We start from the raw sequence: 25,898 nt of genomic DNA on the forward strand, positions 1-25,898 counted from the left end.
TTTTTTTGTATTTTTAGTAGAGACGGGGTTTCACTATGTTGGCCAAGCTGGTCTTGAAGTCCTGACCTCATGATCCACCCGCATCGGCCTCCCAAAGTGCTGGGATTGCAGGAGTGAGCCACCACGCTCGGCTGAAAGTGCATATATTCTAACTGATTCCAAGGTTCTCTCTGAGAGCTGGTAACAACAGAAAATTTCTTTCTTTGCTTACATTTTTACAACCGTGTATTTTTCGGAAAATTTCATTGAAGTTTTTTCTTTTTAAAACTCCATTTAAAAGGAAACAACGGCGCAGTGGCTCACGCCTGTAATCCCAGTACTTTGAGACGCTGAGGTGGGAGGACTGGCCAGGAAGCCAGGAGTTCGAGGCTGCTGTGAGCAGTGGGAGTGCCAGGACACTCCAGCGTGGGCAACAGAGCGAGACTCTGTCTTAATAAACAAATAAACAAACGCCGTAAACATTCCGAACTGCTTTGTTTTCCCATTGGTGAAATCTGTAAACATGTCATGGAAACTGGAATCTTTATTCTGCTCCTGTCCTTCTGCTGGTGGAGTAGGATTTTACCGCTGGTTCCACCTAGGCGTAGAGCTGTGTCTGCAAACAAAAATTAGGCAAGACCGAAAAAAAGTTAATGTTCTTAAAAGATGCAAGTGGAGCCCGAAAATAGTTAAATTCTTGGCCTAGGAAGGCATCCTTTAATGCCCAAGTGTCCGGGTTAGAGCAAACAGAGAGGCTGCGGCCAGAATCTCCAAGACCCGAGGTGGTGCAGGCGGTAGCCGCCGCTCACAGCCCAGGTCCTCTGGGCCGACACGCCCCTCCCACCACCTCAACCAATCGGGGCTTGAGGGGGCGGGGAGCGGGGCAGCCGGAGGCGGGGCAGACGCAGGAGGGGGTGTGTCTAGGGCGGGGCCTGGCAGGTCCCAGAAGGTGGCTATTTTCGCTGCCAGCGGCGTCCCAGCCCAGGTGGAGAGGCCGGGCTGGCCGGGGCTTTGACCTCTGGCGTCAGGAAATGGCGGCGGGGGGCAGGATGGAAGACGTGAGTGCGCGGAGGCTGCGCGCGGCTGCCGGTCCCGGAATCCTCTTTTTCCTGTGTTGAGGCGCACTGGGCGGAGGCTGAGGGATGGAAACCTCCTTTGGCAAGTGCGGCCACGGCCGTAGGGGGCGCCGCCTGTGCCGGGAGGCCTGGGCGCGGGGCTGTGGGAGGGCGCCGGGCGGCCGTGGAATCTGCCACACGCCGGGTCGGGGCTAATTTTCCCGGTGGAAACTGGGGCGGGCTCCCGGGCGGTGGGCGCGCGGCTCCAAGGGTCCCAGTCTGGCGCCCAGCCCACGTGCATGGCGCGTCTTTGGTCCCGGAACTGGTAGCTTCACGTGATGTGCGCCTGGCCTGACAGCCCTTCCTCCCCGCGAGTCTCGGGGCCCCGGGCCGCTGGGTTCCGTTCGGACGCCCCAGGGGCGCAGCGGGGCCAATCTCCCTTCCTGGCGGGGTCCCTTGCCTTGGCTGTAGAGGCTGTGGACCTGGAGTGACAGCGATGCTCGGGCCTGGCGCCAGCGTCCTGCGCACAGACCTGTCGCTATCATCGCCAGGAAACCCACACGAGAGAAAAACAGTGTCATGTGCTGTTTTGAATCTAGCATAGTAGGAATGTAAAGGTTTTTAAATCTTTGATAGATTCAAACCAGGTTACCAAAAACAAAAAAACAAACAAACAAACAAACAAAAAACCAACCAGTGGCCCAGTTTACAGCATGTGTGATACAGAATGATAGCATAATTACAAAAATCTTATTTCTTTGCTTAAGTATCATAAGACTTTTTTAGAAGAAACATGTATATATGTCCAGAATTAACTGGATTTTCTATTGGAAAGTAATAAAACTTGCTTTTTAAGAAATGCAAAGTTGACGGTTACATTAAAGTACTAATTTGGGTTAATAAATTAGTAGGAATATTACTGTGATCCTACTGTATGAAGTGCATTAGGAAAAGAAAGAGAAACATGAAACAGTTCCATCGCTATGGTAGCAGTGACCATAGTTAAATAATCTTGATGAAAGAAAAGCCAAACATTTCTAATGAGACTAAAATTTTCTATTTTTTCCAGTTGAGAAAATGGAAAATTAACTGTAAGACCTGTAAGTAGACTTGAGACTCATATATATTTAAAGCAAAATCCATTGTTTCTGAGTTTTTAAGGGTGAACTTCATGAGCTGACAGTATACGGAAAAAAAAATGAATAGGTAAGGAAAATGAGAGACTCTTAGAAAAACCACGCAGTAAGTGCTTCTTGGTTGATACTGAGCTGCTCTAGGGTTCTTGGATCTGTAGCATTTAGCTTTAGGATGCATACGGTATTAGAAATCTGCTTCATCAAACACGGAAGAAGGGAGCAGTCTGGGAGCCCCATGTTGGTAATCCCAGCACTTTGGGAGGCAGAAGCAGGCAGATCACCCAAGGTCAGGAGTTTGAGACTAGCTTGGCCAACATGGTAAAACCCTGTCTCTACTAAAAATACAAAAATTAGCCAGGCGTGGTGGTGGGGGCCTCTAATCCCAGCTACTCGGGAGGCTGAGGCAGGAGAATCGCTTGACCCCAGAAGGCTGACGTTGCAGTGAGCCAAGATCGTGCCACTGCCCACCAGCCTGGGCGACAGAGTGAGACTCCATCTCAAAAATAAAAATAAAAAATAAAAAGAAATAAAAAATAATTAGAGATTAATGTTTTAATACCAACCACATATTGAAGTCGCTTTAGATCTGACGAAATTGCCTGCTTTTGGTATTTTGTAGACATGATTTCTAGCCTTCAGTAAAAAGCTAAAAACTGTGGACCATGCTTTGGGTGCAGACACTTAAATGAGTTGAATGAAAGACTTTGTGTTAGTAAGGATTCATTGTTTCCAAGCCGTAAAACCAACTCTGGCTATTAAAAAAAGTGTTTATTTGAAGGGCTATAGGGTGAGTAAATGCCAAGACCTCTGAAAGGACCCAAGCAAAGGCATCTCAAGGGATTGAAGGAAGCAACAGGAGTTCTTTCAGGGTCAACCACAGAATGAATCTGCCTAAACCATGATCTTTCCTTTCTTCTTTTGAGACAGAGCCTTGCTTTGTTGCCCAGGCTGGAGTGTAGTGGTGCAGTCTCGACTCATTGCAACCTCTGCCTCCCAGGTTCAAGCAATTCTCCTGCTCAGCCTCCTGAGTAGCTGGGATTACAGGCATGCACCACCAAACCCGGCTAATTTTTGTATTTTTAGTAGAGATGGGGTTTAACCATGTTGGTCAGACTGGTCTCAAATTCCTGACCTTGTGATCCGCCCTCCTCAGCCTCCTAAAGTGCTGGATTACAGGCGTGAGCTACCATGCCTGGCGATCTTTCTTTTACTGCTCACGGAGAGAGTTGGATTTACCCAACTGTTTTTTTGTTCCATGACCACTTCTAGGCCAGAGGAGGAGGAAGGGTACTGAAGAATGTTTCCACTAAGACAACGCAGAAGTAGACAGTGGGTCCTCAAAGGAAAAAGTGTTATTGTCACAAAAGAAGAGGGAAGAGATGCCATGTGGGCAAAAACATATTCTACAGGTGGTAATATAGTTAACAATGGAAATGAAAAAATTATTTGGATTCAAGAGTCCTCTTTCCCTCACCTTCACTTGCAGATGGTGAGTTAATAGAATGGGTGCTGTTTGTATGGTTATGCTGCATATTTCCTATAGGATTCATCGGAAAGTAAATAAGTGACATAGAGAAGAACCATATTATAGTCCCCAACCCCTTCACTATAGTTAGAAAAAACAAGATACATACATAAAAAGGAAAATGTAAGAAATACTCCAAGTAACTATTATGGGCAATATGTTTAATAGGAGTTTAAAGCAGAAGGAAAACACTTAGCAGGGCAAGTTTTATAGAGAACATAAACTTGGTTGGGACCTTGAAAGATGCATAGAATTCTGAAAAAGGCAAGAGAGGATCTTTGTAGGGATCTATAGAAAGCTTTTTTTTTTTTTTTTTTTGAGACGGAGTTTCGCTCTTGTTACCCAGGCTGGAGTGCAATGGCGCGATCTCGGCTCACCGCAACCTCCGCCTCCTGGGCTCAGGCAATTCTCCTGCCTCAGCCTCCTAATTAGCTGGGATTACAGGCATGCGCCACCACGCCCAGCTAGTTTTTTTTTGTATTTTTAGTAGAGACGGGGTTTCACATGTTGACCAGGATGGTCTCGATCTCTCGACCTTGTGATCCACCCGCCTCGGCCTCCCAAAGTGCTGGGATTACAGGCTTGAGCCACCACGCCCGGCCGTATAGAAAGCTTATTTAGACTAGAGAAGGTGCATGAAAGTGACACAGTAGGAGATAAATAAAGTAGATTATTGTCTTATAGTGAAGGTTTCGATGCTAGCTTTGTTGAAATTTCCCAGGTTTGGCTAGATGTAGTGGCTCATGCCTGTAATCCCAGCACTTTGGGAGGCTGAGGTAGGTAGGTCACTTGAGGTAAGGAGTTTGAGACCAGCCTGGCCAACATGGCAAAACCTCGTATCTACTAGAAATACAAAAATTAGCTGGGCCTGGTGGCACGTGCCTGTAAGCCCAGCTATTCGGGAGGCTGAGGCAGGAGAATTGCTTGAACCTGGGAGGCAGAGATTGCAGTGAGCCCAAATCACACCATTGCACTCCAGCCTGGGCAACAAGAGGGAACCTCTGTCTCAAAAAAAAAAAAAAAAAAAAAAGGCAGTGGCTCATGCCTGTAATCCCAACACCCCAACACTTTGGGAGGCCAAGGTGGGTAGATTGCCTGAGCCCAGGAGTTCAAGACCAGCCTGGGCAACATGGTGAAACCCTGTCTCTACTAAAATGCAAAAAATTAGCTGGGCATGGTGACGTGCACCTGTAGTCCCAGGTACTTGGGAGGCTGGAGCAGGAGGATTGCTTGAACCTGGGAGGCAGAGGTTGCAGTGAACCGAGATGGTGCCACTGCACTCCAGACTGGGCAACCGAGTGAGACTCCATCTCAAAAAAAAAAAAAAAAAAGGGAAAAAATTTTCCCATGTCTGAAGCATACAAGAAGTTGGGCAGCCTTTCATTCTCTAAACACTCATAGTATTAAATACAGCATCTGCTATGTGTTAAGTGTTAAAGATACAAAGAACATAATATAACAGTCTCTGCCCTTGTAAAGCACATTTTATTCTGACAATTTCAATACCATGTGCTTAGTATTGTATGTTATAATACAGGTGTAAGAGAGTTTAGTAGGGACTTCCATTCCCAGGCAACGTGGAGTAACCGTGAATAGATGTACCATTGTGTCTGAAACAACCAAAAAACTAGATATAAGATACAACACTTTGTGAGATATTGGACATCAGACAACAAAGGGTAGCAGTCTCAGAAATGGGAAACAAATGCTGTGAACCCCATCACTGCCCCGGCTTATTGCCTTGAAAGAGTGCAGGCTGTGACAAGGAACGGGGAAACCAGGCAGAGCCCAGCAGATTTCTGAGTTGGCAAGATGGAGTTGAGGATCTGGGAGACAGAGGCAACTAGAGTTCCCAAGACAGAGCACCCAGAGAGGAGAGAGCTACAAAGAGGGAGAACTCTGAAGATTGCATGGGGATCCCCCCAGGCGTCCAGTAGAGTGCTAATCAGGGCATGAGGAAGCTCTTGGAGGCCTCGAAAAGAACCACCTTAAAGGACTAGAAGGAACAGTTTCTCTATACAGGGCCAAGAATACTGCCTATTTCACCTACCAGCCAGACAAAAACCCCGTAATTCACAGAAGATGCAGGTAAAGTACTCAGAAAGGTCTTGTCTCAGTAATGGAGTAGAATTAGCCCTAGATGAAGCCCACCTAATTTCTTAACGGCAAGACCAAAAAGATCAGACTGTTTCTAAGTGACTTCGCTGTACTCCAGAACAAAGTTTAAGAATATAGGAATACAGAAAATGTCCAGCGCCCACAGAGGTAAAATTGGAAATATCTGGCATTCAATAACAAATTATAAGGCATGTAAAGAGGCAGGAAAATATGAGCTGTACTGAGTCCATTGAAACTGATTCAGACATGACATATGCTAGAAATAGCATATGGAGCCGGGCGCAGTGGCTCAAGCCTGTAATCCCAGCACTTTGGGAGGCCGAGGCGGGTGGATCACGAGGTCAAGAGATCGAGACCGTCCTGGTCAACATGGTGAAACCCCGTCTCTACTAAAAATACAAAGAATGAACTGGGCATGGTGGCGCGTGCCTGTAGTCCCAGCTACTAGGGAGGCTGAGGCAGGAGAATTGCTTGAACCCAGGAGGCGGAGGTTGCGGTGAGCCGAGATCGCGCCATTGCACTCCAGCCTGGGTAACAAGAGCGAAACTCCATCTCAAAAAAAAAAAAAAAAAAAAAAAACCACAAAAAAGACCAGCCTTGGCAACATAGCGAGACCCTGTCTCTACAATTTTTAAAAAATTAATTAATTTTTTAAAATTAGCTTTAGGTAGGGAATGTGTTTTCTTGCCTTTAATTTGTATATGATTAAAAAGCTTTATAGTTGAGTAGATTGGTCTGAGAAACATAATCCAGAAAGTGGTGATTATAGCTTGCTTTCATTTTTCTGCACCCCAGGGTTCCTTGGATATCACCCAGAGTATTGAAGATGACCCACTTCTGGATGCCCAGCTTCTCCCACATCACTCACTACAAGCTCACTTTAGACCCCAGTTCCATCCTCTTCCTACAGTCATCATAGTGAATCTTCTGTGGTTTATTCATGTAAGTTGGCTGGATGAAGGAGACCTATCCAGAGGTGATGTTTATAAAAAATATGTAAGTGTGGCCGGGTGCGGTGGCTCAAGCCTGTAATCCCAGCACTTTGGGAGGCCGAGGTGGGTGGATCACGAGGTCGAGAGATCGAGACCATCCTGGTCAACATGGTGAAACCCCATCTCTACTAAAAATACAAAAAACTAGCTGCACGTGGTGGCGCGTGCCTGTAATCCCAGCTACTTAGGAGGCTGAGGCAGGAGAATTGCCTGAGCCCAGGAGGCGGAGGTTGCGGTGAGCTGAGATTGCGCCATTGCACCCCAGCCTGCATAACAAGAGTGAAACTCCGTCTCAAAAAAAAAAAAATATGTGTTTCAGAGGGCAGTTGTGCTGTTTCTATCAACAATTAAAATGTAGGGCACACGGCTGGGCACGGTGGCTCACGCCTGTAATCCCAGCACTTTGGGAGGCTGAGGTAGTTGGATCACAAGGTCAGGAGATTGAGACCATCCTGGCCAGCATGGTGAAACTGTGTCTCTACTAAAATACTAAAAAAATTAACTGGGCCTGGTGGTGCACGCCTGTAGACCCAGCTACTCGGGAGGCTGAGGCAGGAGAATTGCTTGAACCTGGGAGGCAGAGGTTGGCAGTGAGCCAAGATCGCACCACTGCACTCGAGCCCTGGTGACAGAGCAAGACTCTGTCTCAAAAAAAAAAAAGCCCACCAGTAAAATGTAGGACAGATGTCCTTAGGATATCCTGATTGCTGTGTCATGGGCAAAAAAAAAGTACATACATTTTTACTTACATCTTCAAAGAATTCATTGTGGATATACTTGCACACATGTAAGAATATTGCTGATCATAGCAGTGTTGTCTGTCATATCAAGAGACTACAAACTACTTGCTATCCAGAGGACACTGTGTGCCCATTCACACTCAGCCCCTATTTGCAGTTTTTTGGTTTTTTTTGTTTTTTTTTTTTGAGACGGAGTTTCGCTCTCGTTACCCAGGCTGGAGTGCAATGGCTCGATCTCGGCTCACCGCAACCTCCGCCTCCTGGGTTCAGGCAATTCTCCTGCCTCAGCCTCCTGAGTAGCTGGGATCACAGGCACACGCCACCATGCCCAGCTAATTTTTTGTATTTTTAGTAGAGACGGGGTTTCACCATGTTGACCAGGATGGTCTCGATCTGTCGACCTCGTCATCCACACGCCTCGGCCTCCCAAAGTGCTGGGATTACAGGCTTGAGCCACTGCGCCCGGCTCCTTATTTGCAGTTTTTAAAAGGGAGTTGAGAGAGCTAGTGTGCACCTGTAGCCCTGTATATAGTAGAATATTTCTAAGGACAGGCTTGGTGGCTCACACCTGTAATCCCAGCACTTTGGGAGGCTGAGGCGGGAGGATCACCTGAGGTCTGGAGTTCAAGATCAGCCTGACCAACTTGAAGAAACCCCGTCTCTACTAAAAATACAAAACGTTAGCAGGGCATGGTGGCACATGCCTGTAATCCCATTATCTTCATTTGAACCTGGGAGGTGGAGGTTGTGGTGAGCCGAGATCACACTATTGCATTCCAGCCTGGGCAACGAGTGAAACTGTCACAATAATAATAATAATAATAAAATATTTCTAAAAGCATTCACAGACCTGGTTAACACTTATTGCCTCTGAAATGAGGACTGAGGGCCTTTGTGGAAGTGACACTAATATATTTTACTGTTTCCTTTTGAGTACTACTTGATTTTTTTTTTTTTTCTTTTTGAGACAGAGTTTTGCTCTTGTTACCCAGGCTGGAGTGCAATGGCGCGATCTCGGCTCACCATAACCTCTGCCTCCTGGGTTCAGGCACTTCTCCTGCCTCAGCCTCCTGAGTAGCTGGGATTACAGGCATGCACCACCATGCCCAGCTAATTTTTTGTATTTTTAGTAGAGACAGGGTTTCACCATGTTGACCAGGATAGTCTCGATCTCTTGACCTCGTGATCCACTCGCCTCGGCCTCCCAAAGTGCTGGGATTACAGGCGTGAGCCACCGCGCCCGGCCCAAGTACTACTTGATCTTTTAATCATTTATATATATATATATTACTTTTTCGGTTACAAAAAAGATGCAGAAAAGTCTGTATATGGTAACACAGGAGTTTATCAATTTACTTACACCCAGGTAATAATGTTAAGAAGACAAATCAAGTTGCAGTGGAATACTATGTACAATTTTTATATGATGACAAGATTGCAAATATCTGGCATTTATAAAAACACATGTATGAAAGGTCTTATTGCAGTCCTCATTGGTGGTGACTCCGCTGCCAGCCAGTTTAATCACTTTCTCCATTTCGATTATTGTATATTTGGAAGAACTAGGGGTTATTGTTGTTGTCTGCTGCAGTGTGAAAAACCAAGGGGGCTCATTCTCACCACTCCTTGAGTATTCATGAGGACGGTGAATGGAGTTGATTGACTTGCTCAGCCTCCTACCGATAGGTTTGCCTATCTGCAGGGACCATATGCCCTAGCACATTTCCCGGGTTCCCCTGCAGCTGGGATTCCTCTCCGGTGAGGTATACTGTAGGTGATGAGTTTGGAACTGAATCACTGGGGAGAGAGGCGGTATCCCCTTTCCTTGAGGGAACTATAGCTGTGGCATGACTCCACCATGGCTTCCCAATCCCCAGATCTCAGCCGAAGCGCTTTCTTCCCGGTACCACCATGTGCAGGGGTGGCCTTGTGGTTTCCAGATGGTGGCCTTTTTTTCTTCTTTCCTTTGACTTTTTGTGTGACATACTCTGTCCCAGCCTGGGCACCATGGCAAGAACCCATCTCTATAAAAACTTTTTAAAAATTGGCCAGGTGTGGAGCCACGGATCTGTAGTCCCAGCTACTCTAGAGACTGAGGTAGGAAGATCGCTTGAGCCCAGGAGGTTGATGCTGCAGTGAGCTGAGATCACACCACTGCATGCACTCCATCCTAGGCAACAGGGCAAGACCGTATCTCACACAAAAAACAAAAGTACATTTAAACAAAACAAATCAAAAATACATTTAAAAACTCATTTATTAAAATAGGATAGTGGAAGCTATAGGTATAAGAGTCTATGCTAGGATAGTGGTTATTGCTTCCTACTTCCAAATATTGAACGTTAATCCTGCTGCTCTCCTTTCTCCCAGCTTGTGTTTGTTGTTTTAGCATTTTTGACAGGTGTGCTTTGTTCTTACCCTAATCCACATGAGGACAAATGCCCAGGAAATTACACAAACCCACTGAAAGTTCAGACGGTCATAATCCTTGGGAAAGTTATTTTGTGGATTCTCCATTTACTCCTTGAATGCTACATCCAGTACCACCACAGCAAAGTCAGAAACCGAGGCTATAACTTGATCTACCGATCGACAAGGCATCTCAAGAGACTTGCGCTGATGATACACTCCTCGGGTACGTCCAGTTTTCTCTCAGCTACATGGTTGCTTGAGGGACGAAAATGACAGAAGAAAGAATATATGAAGTTTGGTTGTAGAATCAAATGTATTCTTTCATTTTTGTGAGGGTGATGTGTGTTGTGACCACTAAAATTTGGATCACCTTAATGTTGTAAAGCTTTTCTTATGAAATATACAGCCTTAATTTTCATGTGAAATCTGTTATTTGTTATGAACATGGTATCCTCATATGCATATGTGAAATGTGGAACTATACCCTCTTTTGTTATCAGGTGATTTACACATCTCACAAAGATAGAAATGCTATTGCTATTTGATGTTTCTGAGGATAAGGAAAGGGAATTATTTTATTTTATATTATTTTTTCTGGGACAGAGCCTTGCTCTGTCACCCAGGCTGGGAGGCAGTGGCGCCATCATGGCTCACTGAAGCCTGGAACTCCTGTGCTAAGCAATCCTTCCACCTCAGCCTTCCAAGTAGCTGAGACTACAGATGCATACCACTGTACCCAGCTAATTTTTTTAAAAAAACTTTTATGTAGAAACAGGTTCTCACTGTGTTGCCCAGGCTGGTCACTTGAATCCTGGCCTCAAACAGTCCTCCTGCCTCAGGCTCGCAAAGCACTAGGATTACAGGTGTGAGCCAGTCCTGGTGAGAACTTTTTAAAAATGAAGCTCAGTGCTTTTCTTGTCGTAGGAGACAATAATGGTTAGTTCCTAGGAAAGAGGGACTGTTATGCAATGAGATACATTATATCAAACAGAAAACCTGAAAAACACACAGGCCCTAATATATGAAGGCAAGACCAGAAGATCCATATAGGACCTAGAATGCACAAGTACCTGCATTTCTTTATTGTTGCAGACATTTTAAAGATTTAGTGGACTTAAACTGAACTTCTTTAGGTAAATTTGGCATTAGGCTATAGTAAATGGCTAGGCACAGTGTCTTACACCTGTAATCCCAGCACTTTGGGAGGCTGGGGTGGGCAGATCCCATGAGGTCAGGAGTTTGAGATCAGCCTGGGCAACATGGTGAAACCACCTCTCTACTAAAAATATAAAAATTAACCAAGTGTGGTGGCGTGCCCCTGTGGTCCCAGCTACTCTGGAGGCTTAAGTGGGACGATTGCTTGAGCAGAGATGATGCCACTGTGCTCCAGACTTTAGCCTTGGTGACAGAGTGAGACCCCATCTCAAAAAAACAAAAAAGAAAGAAAAAGTTGTAGTAAATAACTTAGTATCAGTTTCTACCTTTTAGAAAGATCCTGTTTTTCAATTTGAGTCCAGAATCAATCTTTAAAAATTTAGAATCCAGGCCAAGCATGGTGGCTCACGCCTGTAATCCCAGCACTTTGGGAGGCCAAGACAGCAGGATCCCCTGAGGTCAGGAGTTTGAGACCAGCCTGGCCAACATGGTGAAATCCCATCTCTACTAAAAATAAAAACGAACGTTAGCCAAGTGTGGTGGTCCATGCCTGTAGTCCCCAGCTACTCGGGAGGCTGAGGCAGGATAATTGCTTAAACCTAGGAGGCAGAGGTTGCAGTGAGCTGAGGTCGTGCCACTGCATTCCAGCCTGGGCAACAAGAGTGAAACTCTGTCTCAAAAAAAAAAAAAAAAAATTGAATCCATATGTAGTCTTCCTACTTGGTGAGGGATGGGGCTTGGGGGAGGGCAAGAAAAAGAAAAAGAGAAAAAGAAAAAAATTTTTTTTGAATCCAGGCTGGGCACAATAGCTCTTGCACATATTCCCAGACCTTTGGGAGGCCAAGGTAGGAGGATCACTTAAGGCCAGGAGTTCGAAACTAGCCTGGGCAACATAGTGAGCCCCCATCCCATCTCTACCAAAAATGAGAAATTTAGTGCTGTAACAAATGAGCACCAATTTAAGTTTGAAAAAAAAAAAAAAAAAATTGGCTGGGTGCCATGGCTCACACCTTTAATCCCAGCACTTTGGGAAGCCAAGGCAGGTGGATCACCTGATGACAGGAGTTCGAGACCAGCCTGGCCAACATGATGAAACCCTGTCTCTACTAAAAATAAAAAAGTTAGTTGGGCGTGGTGGCAGGCGCCTATAATCCCAGCTACTTGAGAGGCTGAGGCAGGAGAATTGCTTGAACCCTGGAGGTGGAGGTGGAGGTTGCAGTGAGCCGAGAACGTACCATTGCACTCCAGCCTGGGTGACAAGAGCAAAAATCTGTCTAAAAAAAATAAATAAATAAGGCTGGGCATGGTGGCTCATGCCTATAATCCTAACACTCGTTGGCTAAGGTGGGTGGATCACTTGAGGTCAGGAGTTCGAGACCAGCCTGGCCAACATGATGAAACCCTGTCTCTACTAAAAATAAAAAAGTTAGTTGGGCGTGGTGGCAGGCGCCTATAATCCCAGCTACTTGAGAGGCTGAGGCAGGAGAATTGCTTGAACCCTGGAGGTGGAGGTGGAGGTTGCAGTGAGCCGAGAACGTACCATTGCACTCCAGCCTGGGTGACAAGAGCAAAAATCTGTCTAAAAAAAATAAATAAATAAGGCTGGGCATGGTGGCTCATGCCTATAATCCTAACACTCGTTGGCTAAGGTGGGTGGATCACTTGAGGTCAGGAGTTCGAGACAAGCCTGGCCAACATGGTGAAACCCTGTCTGTATGAAAAATTAAAAAATCGGCCGGGCGCGGTAGCTCATGCCTATAATCCCAGCACTTTGGGAGGCCGAGGCGGGTAGATCACGAGGTCAAGAGATCAAGACCATCCTGGTCAACATGGTGAAACACCGTCTCTACTAAAAATACAAAAATTAGCTGGGCATGGTGGTGAGTGCCTGTAGTCCCAGCTACTCGGGAGGCTGAAGCAGGAGAATTGCTTGAACCCAGGAGGTGGAGGTTGCGGTGAGCCAAGATCATGCCATTGCACTCCAGCCTGGGTAACAAGAGCGAAACTCCGTCTCAAAAAAAAAAAAGAGAGAAAGAAAAATATAAAAATCAGCCAGTCGTGGTGGGGGTAGGTGTCTGTAGTCCCAGCTACTCGGGAGGCTGAGAATCACTTGAACCCAGGCGGTGGAGGTTGCAGTGAGCAGAGAAAGTGCCACTATACTCCAGTCACTCCAATCTGGGTGACAGAATGAGATTCCATCTCAAAATAAATAAATAGATAAATAGACGAATAAAAATAAAACAAAATCAATAAATTAGCCAATAAATTAGCCATGTGTGGTGGCCTATGCCTGTAGTCCTAACTACTTGGGAGGCTGAGGTGGGAGGATCCACTGGAGCCTGGGTGTCCGAGCTATGATTATGCCCCGCACTCCAGCCTCGGTGAAAGAGTGACATGCCCCTCTGTAAAAAAAGAAAAAAAATTGAATCCAAATTAGAGACTTTTTTCCTCCAAAAAAATGCTCTACAGAATTTAATTTTTTTTTCTTCTCAGCAGGACAGAATTTAATTTTTTTTTTTCCTTCTGTTCTGTTAGTACATTTTCGTAAAGAGCAGGCTGCAAGTTCATTTACTCAGTGAAATTCTCAGTGGAGGCTGAAAGGCTATGCTGTAGCAGAGAGAAGTAGTTTATAGAGATGGGTGATCTTGCTGCTCTTGAAGGGGGAACGTTTATTGCTTTCTGTGTCTTTTGAGAATGAGCTTGAGAATGTTTAACTGTTGATATGCAGCACTCTCTTTTGGCCAGAAGATGTCAGAATAACACAAAAATTAAAAAAAAGAAAAAACTTGCTTTTAAACTACAACAGATCTTACATGATCTGTAGCCAAAATTATATTCAGTTTCTCAAGTGATGGTCTGGAAATAGCATTTTTGAAGCTCACAAAGAGATTGTCTGATCTTTAACCTTTCCAAAGTCTGCCTTTCAAATTCTTATTAAACATGTGAACCTTAACATGATCTATTTCTAAATACTTGGACCTTTAGAATCACAGGTGATATCATGTTTATGTGAAGACCCAGAAAATCAAATGGAATGGAGCAGGTATTTACCTTATTTCTTATTTCTGTTTTTTCTTTGTTTGTTTTTTTTTTTTTTTTTTTTGAGACGGAGTTTCGCTCTTGTTACCCAGGCTGGAGTGCAATGGCGCGATCTCGGCTCACCGCAACCTCCGCCTCCTGGGTTCAGGCAATTCTCCTGCCTCAGCCTCCTAAGTAGCTCGGATTACAGGCATGTGCCACCATGCCCAGCTACTTTTTTTTTGTATTTTTAGTAGAGACGGGGTTTCACCATATTGACCAGGATGGTCTCGATCTCTTGACCTCGTGATCCACCCACCTCGGCCTCCCAAAGTGCTGCGATTACAGGCTTGAGCCACCGTGCCCGACTATTTCTGTTTTTAAAAATATTTTTTATTGGCCAGGTGCAGTGGTTCACACCTGCAATCCTAGCACTTTGGGAGGCCAAGGAAGGCAGATCATGAGGTCAGGAGATTGAGACCATCCTGGCTAATATGGTGAAACGCTGTCTTTACTAAAAATACAAAAAAATCAGCTGGGCGTGGTGGTGGGTGCCTGTAGTCCTAGCTATTTGGGAGGCTGAGGTAGGATTGAACCAGGGAGGCAGAGGTTACAGTGAGCCAAAATCGCACCACTGCACTCCAGCCTGGCTGACAGAGCAAGACTCCATCTAAAAATATATATATATTTCTTATTTGCAAAAAAAAAAAAAAAGACAAGGTAAGTCTATGGAGGTACAGGACTTACAAATAACAATACTGATAATATTAACTTCAGCCTGATACATTTCATTATTTTCTAGAGAAGAAAAAAATTATTTATTTTTGGATGAGGGTGGGAGAAAGGGCTTTGCTTTCCTACCAAGCAAAAATATTTGGCCGGCCTGGTGGCTCACACCTGTAATCCCAGCACTTTGGGAGGCCGAGGCAGGTGGATCACAAGGTCAAGAGATCGAGACCATCCTGGTCAACATGGTGAAATGCCGTCTCTACTAAAAATACAAAAAATTAGCTGGGCATGGTGGTGCACGCCTGTTGTCCCAGCTACTCGGGAGGCTGAGGCAGGAGAATTGCTTGAACCCAGGAGGCAGAGGTTGCATTGAGCCAAGATCGCGCCATTGCACTCCAACCTGGGTAACAAGAGCGAAACTCCGCCTCAAAAAAAAAAGAAAATTACCTGTTGAGCCAGGCACGGTAGCTCAAGCCTGTAATCCCAGCACTTTGGGAGGCCGAGGCAGGTGGATCAGGAGGTCAAGAGATCGAGACCATCCTGGTCAACATGGTGAAACACTGTCTCTAGTAAAAATACAAAAAATTAGGTGGGCATGGTGGCACGTGCCTGTAGTCCCAGCTACTCAGGAGGCTGAGGCAGGAGAATTGCCTGAACCCAGGAGGCAGAGGCTGTGGTGAGCCGAGATCATGCCATTGCACTCCAGCCTGGGTAACAAGAGTGGAACTCCGTCTCAAAAAAAAAAAAAAAAAAAAAAAAGATCAGTTATTATTAGTTACATAGACAAGTTGCATATTTGGGGCATTTTCCCATTAAAATGAAAACTTGGTCCTTCACTGAAAATATTTTACCCCATCAGATGGGTCCAGTCAAGCAGTGTTCCTCTCTGGGGCCTCAAAGTGTGAAGCCAGAGGCTGGGGACATGCAAAAGTGCAGTTCAAGGGAACTGCTCTCGAAGGTAATTTGGAAAGAATACTAAGTTATAAAGCAGGTCCCAGTAAGAATTGTAGGGCCTGAGAGCCTAGTGATTGTGTCCTTCCTGCACACCCTTAGTTCTCTGGGGCCCACATTCTTTGAGAGGGCCCGAGGCTGTCTTTTTTTTTTTTTTTTTTTTTTTTTGAGACCGAGTTTCGCTCTTGTTACCCAGGCTGGAGTGCAATGGCGCGATCTCGGCTCACCGCAACCTCCGCCTCCTGGGTTCAGGCAATTCGCCTGCCTCAGCCTCCTTAGTAGCTCGGATTACAGGCACTCACCACCATGCCCAGCTAATTTTTTTTTGTATTTTTAGTAGAGACAGGGTTTCACCATGTTGACCAGGATGGTCTCGATCTCTCGACCTCGTGATCCACCTGCCTCGGCCTCCCAAAGTGCTGGGATTACAGGCTTGAGCCACCGTGCCCGGCCTGAGGCTGTCTTAGTTGACTTGTGAAAATGCCTACTGGAGTCCGCACTGATATCTGGGCCTGGTGCCCTGCGGTGAGCCAGAGAGGCTGGGTCTCTCCTGTAGCATAGCATCAGACTGCAAGTCCCCTGAGAGTTGTCTGGAGGAGGGGCTGCATACCATATGCCTGGAACTGAAAATCAGAATTATTGTTATAATAATGATAACGATATATGCCATTTATTGCATGTCTACCTAGGCATTGTTAGTTCATTTCTTCCCACCAAAACCCTGTGTGATAAGTATTATTTCCCCCGTTTTATACTGAAGGAGTCCAGGTCTGGGTGAGATTGCGGGTTTTGTTTCTAGGAGGCAGCAGGTCCTACACTGAATCCCAGGGGTGGCAGCTCTCAGTTTGTGGTCATTAAAGAACCTCCCCAGCCCACAGGAACTTATTTCTTCCAAATATTTTTAATGAATAGCAAGTATTCCATTAACCTTAGAATCCTTTTTTTTTTTTTTAAGACAAAGTTTCACGCTTGTTGCCCAGGCTGGCGCAGTTAGGCTCACTGCAGACTCCACCTCCTAGGTTCAAGTCCTGCCTCAGCCTCCTGAGTAGCTGGGATTACAGGTGTGCACTACCACACCTGGCTAATTTTGTATTTTTAGTAGAGACTGGGTTTCACCATGTTGGTCAGGCTGGTTTCAAACCCCTGACGTCAAGTGATCCATCTGCTTCAGCCTCCCAAAGTGTTGGGATTACAGGCGTGAACCACCATGCCTGGCCTAGAATCTTAATGGTGATTGAAGTAAAACAAAAAACATTTAGGCTGTGTCTATGATTATAAAACCATTTACAAAACACCAAAGTAGGCCAGGCATGGTGGCTCACACCTTGTAATCCCAGTACTTTGGGAGGCCAAGGTAGGCAAATCACTTGAGGCCAGGAGTTCCAGAGCAACCTGGCCAACATGGAGAAAACCTGTCTCTACTGGCTGGGCACAGTGGCTCACACCTGTAATCCTAGCACTTTGGGAGGCCGAGGTGGGTGGATCACCTGAGATCAGGAGTTTGAAATCACCCTGACCAACATGGAGAAACTCTGTCTCTACTAAAAATACAAAATTACCTGGGTGTATGCAGGTAATCTCAGCTACTCCGGAGGCTGAGGCAGGAGAATCACTTGAACCCAGGAGGTAGAGGCTGCAGTGAACTGAGATGGAGCCATTGTACTCCAGCCTTGGCAACAAGAGAGAAACTTTGTTTAAAAAAATAACAAAACAAAACTGTCTCTACTAAAAATAGAAAAATTAACTGGGCATGGTGTCAGGTGCCTGTAATTCCAGCTGCTAGGGAGGCAGAGAATCACTTGAACTAGGGAGGCAGAGGTTTCAGTGAGCTGAGATCTTGCCAGCCTGGGCCACAGAGTAAGACTCTGTCTCAAAAAAAAAAAAAAAAAAAAAGACATCAATTATTAGACTATTACTATGTAATTGTAGAGTGTATTTGGTTAGCACAAAACTGATAAGGAGGCTGGTGTGGTAACCCAGAGCTGAAGTAACTTTCCTCTGAACTAAGATATTGTTTAGGGTCGTCTTTTTCAAGGAGGGGACTTGTGTAATGTCCACAGCACATACCATTATAGGGAATGTTTTATTTCAGTACGCCTTTCCCACCAGACTGTAAACTTCATGTCCACAGAACTTGCTGGTATGTAGGATTTGCCCAGTACTTTGAAAACTCCTTTGAAAATGCTTTCATTTCTCTGCACAAGTTTTTTTCCCTAGTATTTCTTTCCTAAATGTTGTAAAGCTATATTGGCCAGGTGCGGTGGCTCACACCTGTAATCCCAGCACTTTTGGGAGGCTGAGGCAAGTGAATCACAAAATCAGGAGTTCAAGACTAGCCTGGCCAACATGGTGAAACCCCATCTCTACTAAAAATACAAAAATTTAGCTGGGTGTAATGGCAGGTTCCTGTAATCCCAGCTACTCAGGAGCCTGAGGCAGGAGAATCGCTTGAACCTGGGAGGCAGAGGTTGCAGTGAGCTGAGATCACGCTACTACACTCCAGCCCTGGCTAATTTTTGTATTTTTAGTAGAGACGCGGTTTCGCCATGTTGGCCATGCTGCTCTTGAACTCCTGACTGTTAAAATGCGTGTTCTGAATGAAGAGACCCCCCAAACAGGCTTTGAGCAACATGGCTGTTTATTCACCTGGGTGCAGGTGGGCTGAGGCCAAAAAGGCCGTCAGCAGAGGGCGGTGGGATAGGAGTTGGTTTTGTATGTTGTCGAGGAGGCAGTGGAAAGTTACAAAAGTTACCCAGTTACAGTTGGCAGTTTTTTGCAAACTGGGAGGGGGTTGTAGGGTGTTGAGTTGGGAGGTTGGCCAAGCTGGGACGGAGTTGTAGGGTGTGGAGTCACTAGGTTGGCCAAACTGGGTTGCAAAGTCCAATGGCCTTGTCAATTGAGGCTGGAATAAGAAACAATAGAAGAATGTCTCAGGTTAGTTAGGCACCGCTGGGGTTTATTGTTTCTTCCAGGAACTCATCTAGGGTGTAGGTTCAGGTCACAGAGATTATCATGGTGAGGTCAGACCTTACACTGACCTCAAGTGATCTACCTGCCTTGGCCTCCCAAAGTGTTGGGATTATAGATGTGAGCCACCGCACCTGGCCCCTCTCTTCTTGAGTTCTGTAATTTGCTAGAATGGCTCACAAAACTCAGGGAAACACTTTACTTATGTTTAATGGAGATCGATGAACAGCCAGGTGAAGAGGTACATGGCATGAGGTCTAGCAGGGTCCCACGTACAGGAGCTTCTGTCTACATGGAGTTGTGGAGTGGACCACCCTCCTGGCAACCCAGAAGTTCATCAAAATAATGTTCAATAGTTTTTATAGAACTTTCAATCCAGCCCCCCTTCTTCTCTGCCCTTCCCTGAGGTTCGTGGGTGGGGCTGAAAACTCTAATCACTGGTCATCTTGGTGACCAACCCCACCATGAGACTGTGTAGGGGCCCCACCCTAAGTCATGCCATCAGCATAAACTGATGAGATGTGATGGAAAGGATTTGTCATGAATAACAAAAGGCACTTCTCTCAGGAAATTCCAAGGGTTTTAGGAGCTCTATACAAAGACAAAATGGACCTGATGACTCAGGACACCATACTCCAAAGTGCGGGGGGGGGGGCGTGCGGGGGCGTGCTGCATACTCCAGCCTAAAGCAGCTTGGAGGGGGCTCAGGAGTGGAGTGTCTGCCTTCCTGCCCTCCTGTTTCGTGTCCTTTCTCCCCGGCCAGTCGTAGAAACCAGAACTCCTCTTCCCAAAGGCAGGCCTTAGAAACTAGAATCCTCTCTCCAAAGCAGCCCATGAAACCTAGAAACGTTACTTTCTCGATTTACCTTTTTTCCTTGAAGACTCTTAATTTTGGAGGGGTCCTGCCCTATACGTCAGGAGGGTTGGGAGTGAGGAGTCTACACAGAGAAGCCAAGAAGCATCTGAATAGACAGGCCTTGCTGGGTTTCCCCCTTCAGCCTATTCCCATTAGATCATATTTTGTTCAATCACATTTCTACAAGGCTGTCCATTCTTCATCAAACGTAAGCATAAGAATAGTTTTCTCACCAGGTGTGCTGGTCATGTACAGGTTCACACCTGTAATCCCAGCACTTTGGGAAGCTGAGGTGGGTGGATCATGAGGTGAGGAGTTTGAGACCAGCCTGATCAACATAGTGAAACTCTGTCTACTAAAAATACAAAAATTAGCTGGGCGTAGTGGCACAGGCCTGTAATCCCAGCTACTCAGGAGGCTGAGGCCGGAGAATTGCTTGAACCTGGGAGGAGGAGATTGCAGTGAGCTGAGATCATGCCACTGCACTCCAGCCTGGGCGACAGAGTGAGACTCCATCTCAAAAAAAAAAAGTTCTCTCTGGGCCTTTCGTTTGTTCTTCTTCTTTTTTTTTTTTTTTTCCTAGATAGGGTCTCGCTGTGTTGCCTAGGCTGGAGTGCAGTGGTGTGACCTCAGCTCACTGCACCTCAACGTTCCTGGCTCAAGCGGTCCTCCCACCTTATCCTCCCAGGAGAATCACTTGAACCCGGGAGGCAGAGGTTGCAGTGAGCTGAGATTATGCTATCCCAGGTAGCTTGGACTACAGGTGTGTGCAACCATGCCTGGCTCACATTTTATTTATTTATTTTTTTGTAGAGTTGGGGTCTTGCTATGTTGCCTAAACTGGTTTTAACCACCTAGGCTCAAGCAATCCTCTTGCCTTGGCTTCCCAAAATGCTGGAATTACAGGTGTGAGCCACTGCGCCTGGCCTGGGTGTTCATTTCTGAAGGCTGTGATCACTCAGGAAATTACAAGTGTTTTAGGAGCTCTGTGTCAGGAACCAGACAAAGACCAACTATCTGTTGAGCAAAGACCATACATGTCTTTCTCATTACACGCTGTGTTTTCTGTTTCTCCTCCTCAGGCAACACAGTGCTTCTCCTCATACTGTGCATGCAGCACTCCTTCCCGGAGCCCGGAAGATTGTATCTTGACCTCATTCTGGCCCTCCTGGCCCTGGAACTCATCTGTTCCCTTATGTGTCTCCTCATTTACACAGGTGAGAATTATAACCAGGCTGTTCTTGAAGGAACCTCGAACTACTTCCTTTCCTCCCAGTTTAAAGTAGAGCTCATTTTCTTAGTGACAAGGAAGTTCTCTGTGTATCTGAGTGGAAACCACATCCAGACGTCTTTAATTTCAAACCAACAGGAAGGTACAACCACCACCAGTGAGACCCTGTTCTTCTAAGATTGTGTCATTAATAAATTTTTGTCAGTGCCAGTGAAACTTTTCCATTAAAACAAGACACAAACTTTTTGAGCTGGGAATGGCACCTAAAGCCTGTAATACCAGCACTTTGGGAGGCTGAGGCAGGTAGATCACTTGAGCTCTGGAGTTCAAGACCAGCCTGGTCAACATGGCGAAACCCCATCTCCACCCAAAATACAAAAAATTAGCGAGGTATGGTGGTGCATGCCTGTGGTCCCAGCCTCTCGGGAGGCTGAAGTAGGAGGATCACTTGAGCCTGGGAGGCAGAGGTTGCAGTGAGCTGAGATCATGTGCCTGTACTCCAGGCTGAGTAAGACTCTGTCTCTTAAAACAACAACAACAGCAAAAACATTCACAAACTTTTGCTTCACTAAAGACAACTGAAATGTCAGCTTGGCATTTAAAATTAAAAATGAAGAAATAGGCCAGTCACAGTGGTTCATGTCTGTAATCCCAGCACTTTAGGAGGCTGATGTGGGAGGATCTCTTGAGCCCAGGAGTTTCAGACCAGCTTGGGCAACAAAGGGAAACCTAATCTCAATTTTAAAAAATTAGCCAGCTATGGTGGTGCACAGCTGGAGTCCCAGCTACTAGGGAGACTGAGGTGGGAGGATTGCTTGAGCCTGGGAGGTTGCTTGCAGTGAGCCATGATCACCCACTATACTCCAGCCTGGGCGACAGCAAGACTCTCTCATCTCCAAAAAAGAAGAACAGAAAAGAAAAAGAAATGAAAAATAATAAAAATAAGTTAATTAATAGCTAAATTGTAGATGCAAAAACTGCATTTATGAATCTTAAATTCAGCTGGGTAAATTTTTTTTCTTATTTATCGTATATATACATAATATATATACATATATACACATATTTTATACACACACACACACACACACATATATATATATATATATATATATATATAACTGAGACAGGGTCTTGCCCAACCTGGTCTCCAGCCCCTGAGCTCAAGCAGTCCTCCCCATCAGCCTCCCAAAGTGCTGGGATTACAAATGTGAACCACTGTGCCTGGTCCCCCAAATTTTTTAAAGTTAAAAGGAAGCGAAAACAAAACTGTATTTAGCCCAAACTTACAGGGTGAAAAAATCTGTAAATAGTGACCAAGCCCACCTGTCTTTTTAGTATTTTGATATTCTAGCATGTGTGCTTTCCTTGGCTTATTATGGGAAGGATGAAGGGAAAATTCTTGTTCCATGTGATTGCTTTGGTGTTATTGCCTGACCTGTGATCTGAAAAATGCCAAATGCATTCAATTTAACTTACTTTAAGGGCTGGTTGTGGTGGCTCACACATGTAATCCCAGTGCTTTGGGAGACCAAGGTGGGTTAGGAGTTCGAGACCAGCCTGGGCAACTTAGTGAGGCCCTGTCTCTACAGCATGTTTTTTTTTTTTTTTTTTTTTTTTTTTTTGAGACGGAGTTTCGCTCTTGTTACCCAGGCTGGAGTGCAATGGCGCGATCTCGGCTCACCGCAACCTCTGCCTCCTGGGTTCAGGCAATTCTCCTGCCTCAGCCTCCTGAGTAGCTCGGATTACAGGCATGTGCCACCATGCCCAGCTACTTTTTTTTTTTTATTTTTAGTAGAGACGGGGTTTCACCATATTGACCAGGACGGTCTCGATCTCTTGACCTCGTGATCCACCCGCCTCGGCCTCCTGGGATTACAGGCTTGAGCCATCGCGCCGGGCCAGCATGTTTTTTTAATTAGCCAGGTGTGGTGGTGCACACTTGTAGTCTCAGTTACTTGGGAATCTGAGGCAGGAGGATTGCGTGAGCCCAGGAATTCAAGGTTACAGTGAGCCGTGATCATACCACTGTACTCCAGCCTGGGTGACAGAGTGAGACCCTGTCTCTAACAACAACAAATTATTTAATAACTGCAGAGATGAGTCTGAAAGGTGGACTTTTTTTTTTTTTTTTTTTGAGATGATGTTTCACTCTGTCACCCAGGCTGGTATGCAGTGTCGCGATCTTGGTTCACAGCACCCTCCGTCTCCTGGCTTCAAGTACTCAGCTTCCGGAGTAGCTGGGACTACAGGTGTGTGCCACCACGCCCAGCTAATTTATTGTATTTTTAGTAGAGATGGAGTTTCATCATGTTGGCCAGGCTGGTCTCAAATTCTGACCTCAGGTGATCCACCCACCTTGGCCTCCCAATGTGCTGGGTTGACAGGTGGGAGCCACCATGCCTGGCCTGAAAGGTGGACATTTTTGTATTGTCAGACTATAGGTACATCTTTTATTTCTGCCTCTTACTTTTACTTTAATACCGTATCACTGTTATCCCCAATACTCCAATCTGAGAAACTTCTGTCTTCTATATCTAAGAGAGGAAAGTGTTCTTTATTTAGGAATTATTATTTTGAGATGCTATTGTAGGGAGATAAGACAGGAACATAAACAACTTACCTGATCTTTCAGTGACATTTGACTTAGTGGATCACTCCCTTCTTGCAATGGTCCTTCCCTCGTTCTGGGACTCTTGCTTTCCTGGTCTCCTGCCTGCCTCTCCAGCTGCCTCACTTTCTTCTCCTTTGCTGAGTGTTCTCTAGACCCTTCAGTGGAGGAACCTCAAAGCTTAGTCTTGGTCGTTCCTAGTGGCAGTGTAGAGCCTCATCTTCTGTGCCCAGTTCCATTTCGGGCCTTAAGATGCTTGTTATTTCTAGCTTTCTTGACTGCTAAAAGTTAAGGGCTTCTAGTTATATTTCCTCACTTTATTCTTTGGCTGCCTGCTTCCTTCCTGGTGCTTTCTGATGAACTCTGTGCAAATCTCCTAATCTTTTCACTTTTTTGTTTAACCTCTGGTTAGCTTCGTCAACCTAGTTCTCAGCTGAGAATGCCCATCAGAATCACATGTGGGGGAAAAGAAAGAGAATCATATGTAAAGTGTGCAATTCCTCAAAGTGTTAAACATAGATTTACCCTATGGCTCAGCAATTACACTCCTAGGTATATATCCAAGAGAGCTGAAAACATGTATTGACACAAAAACAGGCACATCAATGTTCAAAACAGCATTATTCATAATAGAAAGGGGACACAGCCCAATATTGTTGGAGTAAACTGATGAGTAGATAAATAAAATATGTTAGGGCCGGGCGCGGTGGCTCAAGCCTTTAATCCCAGCACTTTGGGAGGCCGAGGCGGGTGGGTCATGAGGTCGAGAGATCGAGACCATTCTGGTCAACATGGTGAAACCCCGTCTCTACTAAAAATACAAAAAATTAGCTTGGCATGGTGGCACATGCCTGTAATCCCAGCTACTCAGGAGGCTGAGGCAGAAGAATTTTTTTTTTTTTTTTTTTTTTTTGAGACGGAGTTTCGCTCTTGTTACCCAGGCTGGAGTGCAATGGCGCGATCTTGGCTCACCGCAATCTCCGCCTCCTGGGTTCAGGCAATTCTCCTGCCTCGGCCTCCTGAGTAGCTGGGATTACAGGCACGCGCCACCACGCCCAGCTAGTTTTTTGTATTTTTAGTAGAGACGGGGTTTCACCATGTTGACCAGAATGGTCTCAATCTCTTGACCTCGTGATCCACCCGCCTCGGCCTCCCAAAGTGCTGGGATTACAGGTTTGAGCCACCGCGCCCGGCCAAAGAGAATTTCTTGAGCCCAGGAGGCGGAGGTTGCGGTGAGCCGAGATCCCGCCATTGCACTCCAGCCTGGGTAACGAGCGAAACTCCATCTCAAAAAAAAAATAAAACAAAAATAAAAAAAATAAAATAAAATATGTTATATCTGTACAGTGGAATTTAATTCTACCATGAAAAGGAATTAATACATGGATTTGGTGAACGTACTGATATACATACAATGTGGATGTACCTTGAAAATTTGTGCTAAGTGAAAGAAGCCAGTCACAATAAACTCCACATTGATAATGATTCTATGTACATGAAATGCCCGGAGCAGGCATTTCTTTTTTTTTTTTTTTTTTTGAGACGGAGTTTCACTCTTGTTTTCCAGGCTGGAGTGCAATGGCGCGATCTCGGCTCACTGCAACCTCCGCCTCCTGGGTTCAGGCAATTCTCCTGCCTCAACCTCATGAGTAGCTGGTATTACAGGCACGTGCCACCATGCCTAGCTAATGTTTTTTGTATTTTTAGTATAGATGGGGTTTCACCATGTTGACCAAGATGGTCTCGATCTCTTGACCTCGTGATCTACCCGCCTCGGCCTCCCAAAGTGCTGGGATTACAGGCTTGAGCCACTGCGCCTGGCCCATTTCTTTTTTTTGAGATGGGGTTTCACTCTTGTTGCCCAGGCTGGAGTGCAATGGTGTGATCTTGGCTCACTGCAATCTCTGCCTCTCGGGTTCAAGTGATTCTCCTGCCTCAGCCTCCCAAGCAGCTGGGATTACAGACACGTGCCATCATGCCCAGCTCATTTTGTATTTTTAGTGGAGATGGGGTTTCTCCATGTTGGTCAGGGTGGTCTCGAACTCCTGACCTCAGGTGATCTACCTGTCTTGGCCTCCCAAAGTGCTGAGATTACAGGCGTGAGCCACCAAGCCTGGCTGAGCAGGCATTTTTTTTTTTTTTTTTTTTTTTAGACAGAGCGTCTCACCACTGTGTCGCCCAGGCTGGAGTACAATGGCATGATCTCGGCTCATTGCAACCTCTGCCTCCTGGGTTCAAGCACTTCTCCTCCCTCAGCCTCCTGAGTAGCTGGGTTTACAGGCACATGCCACCACACCTGACTAGTTTTTCTATTTTTAGTAGAGACAGGGTTTCACCATGTTGAACAGGTTGGTCTTGAACTCCTGACCTTGTGATCCACCTGCCTCAGCCTCCCAAAGTGCTGGGATTCCAGGCGTGAGCCA

At 45.8% G+C, this 25,898-nt stretch overlaps 1 protein-coding gene across 4 annotated transcripts in view; it reads left to right on the forward strand.

Annotated features, from left to right (window-relative positions):
- The first annotated feature begins 905 nt into the window (after positions 1-905).
- Positions 906-25,898, forward strand: part of TMEM192 (transmembrane protein 192) — a 38,171-nt gene continuing 13,178 nt past the window's right edge. For 2 of the 4 annotated variants that reach the window (XM_039479220.2, XM_039479222.2), the window contains exons 1-4: positions 2,141-3,659; positions 6,609-6,755; positions 9,916-10,180; positions 20,716-20,850. In XM_039479220.2, the coding sequence (XP_039335154.2) occupies positions 3,468-3,659; positions 6,609-6,755; positions 9,916-10,180; positions 20,716-20,850 (739 nt within the window). In that variant the 5' untranslated portion in view covers positions 2,141-3,467. Of the gene's footprint in view, positions 1,038-2,140; positions 3,660-6,608; positions 6,756-9,915; positions 10,181-14,097; positions 14,156-20,715; positions 20,851-25,898 lie in introns of those variants that run through there. The other 2 variants (XR_012516958.1, XM_039479221.2) reach the window with 2 other exon arrangements.

The sequence above is a fragment of the Saimiri boliviensis genome, chromosome 3 (assembly GCF_048565385.1).
Source record: "Saimiri boliviensis isolate mSaiBol1 chromosome 3, mSaiBol1.pri, whole genome shotgun sequence".
In the NCBI taxonomy this organism is placed as follows: Eukaryota; Metazoa; Chordata; class Mammalia; order Primates; family Cebidae; genus Saimiri; species Saimiri boliviensis.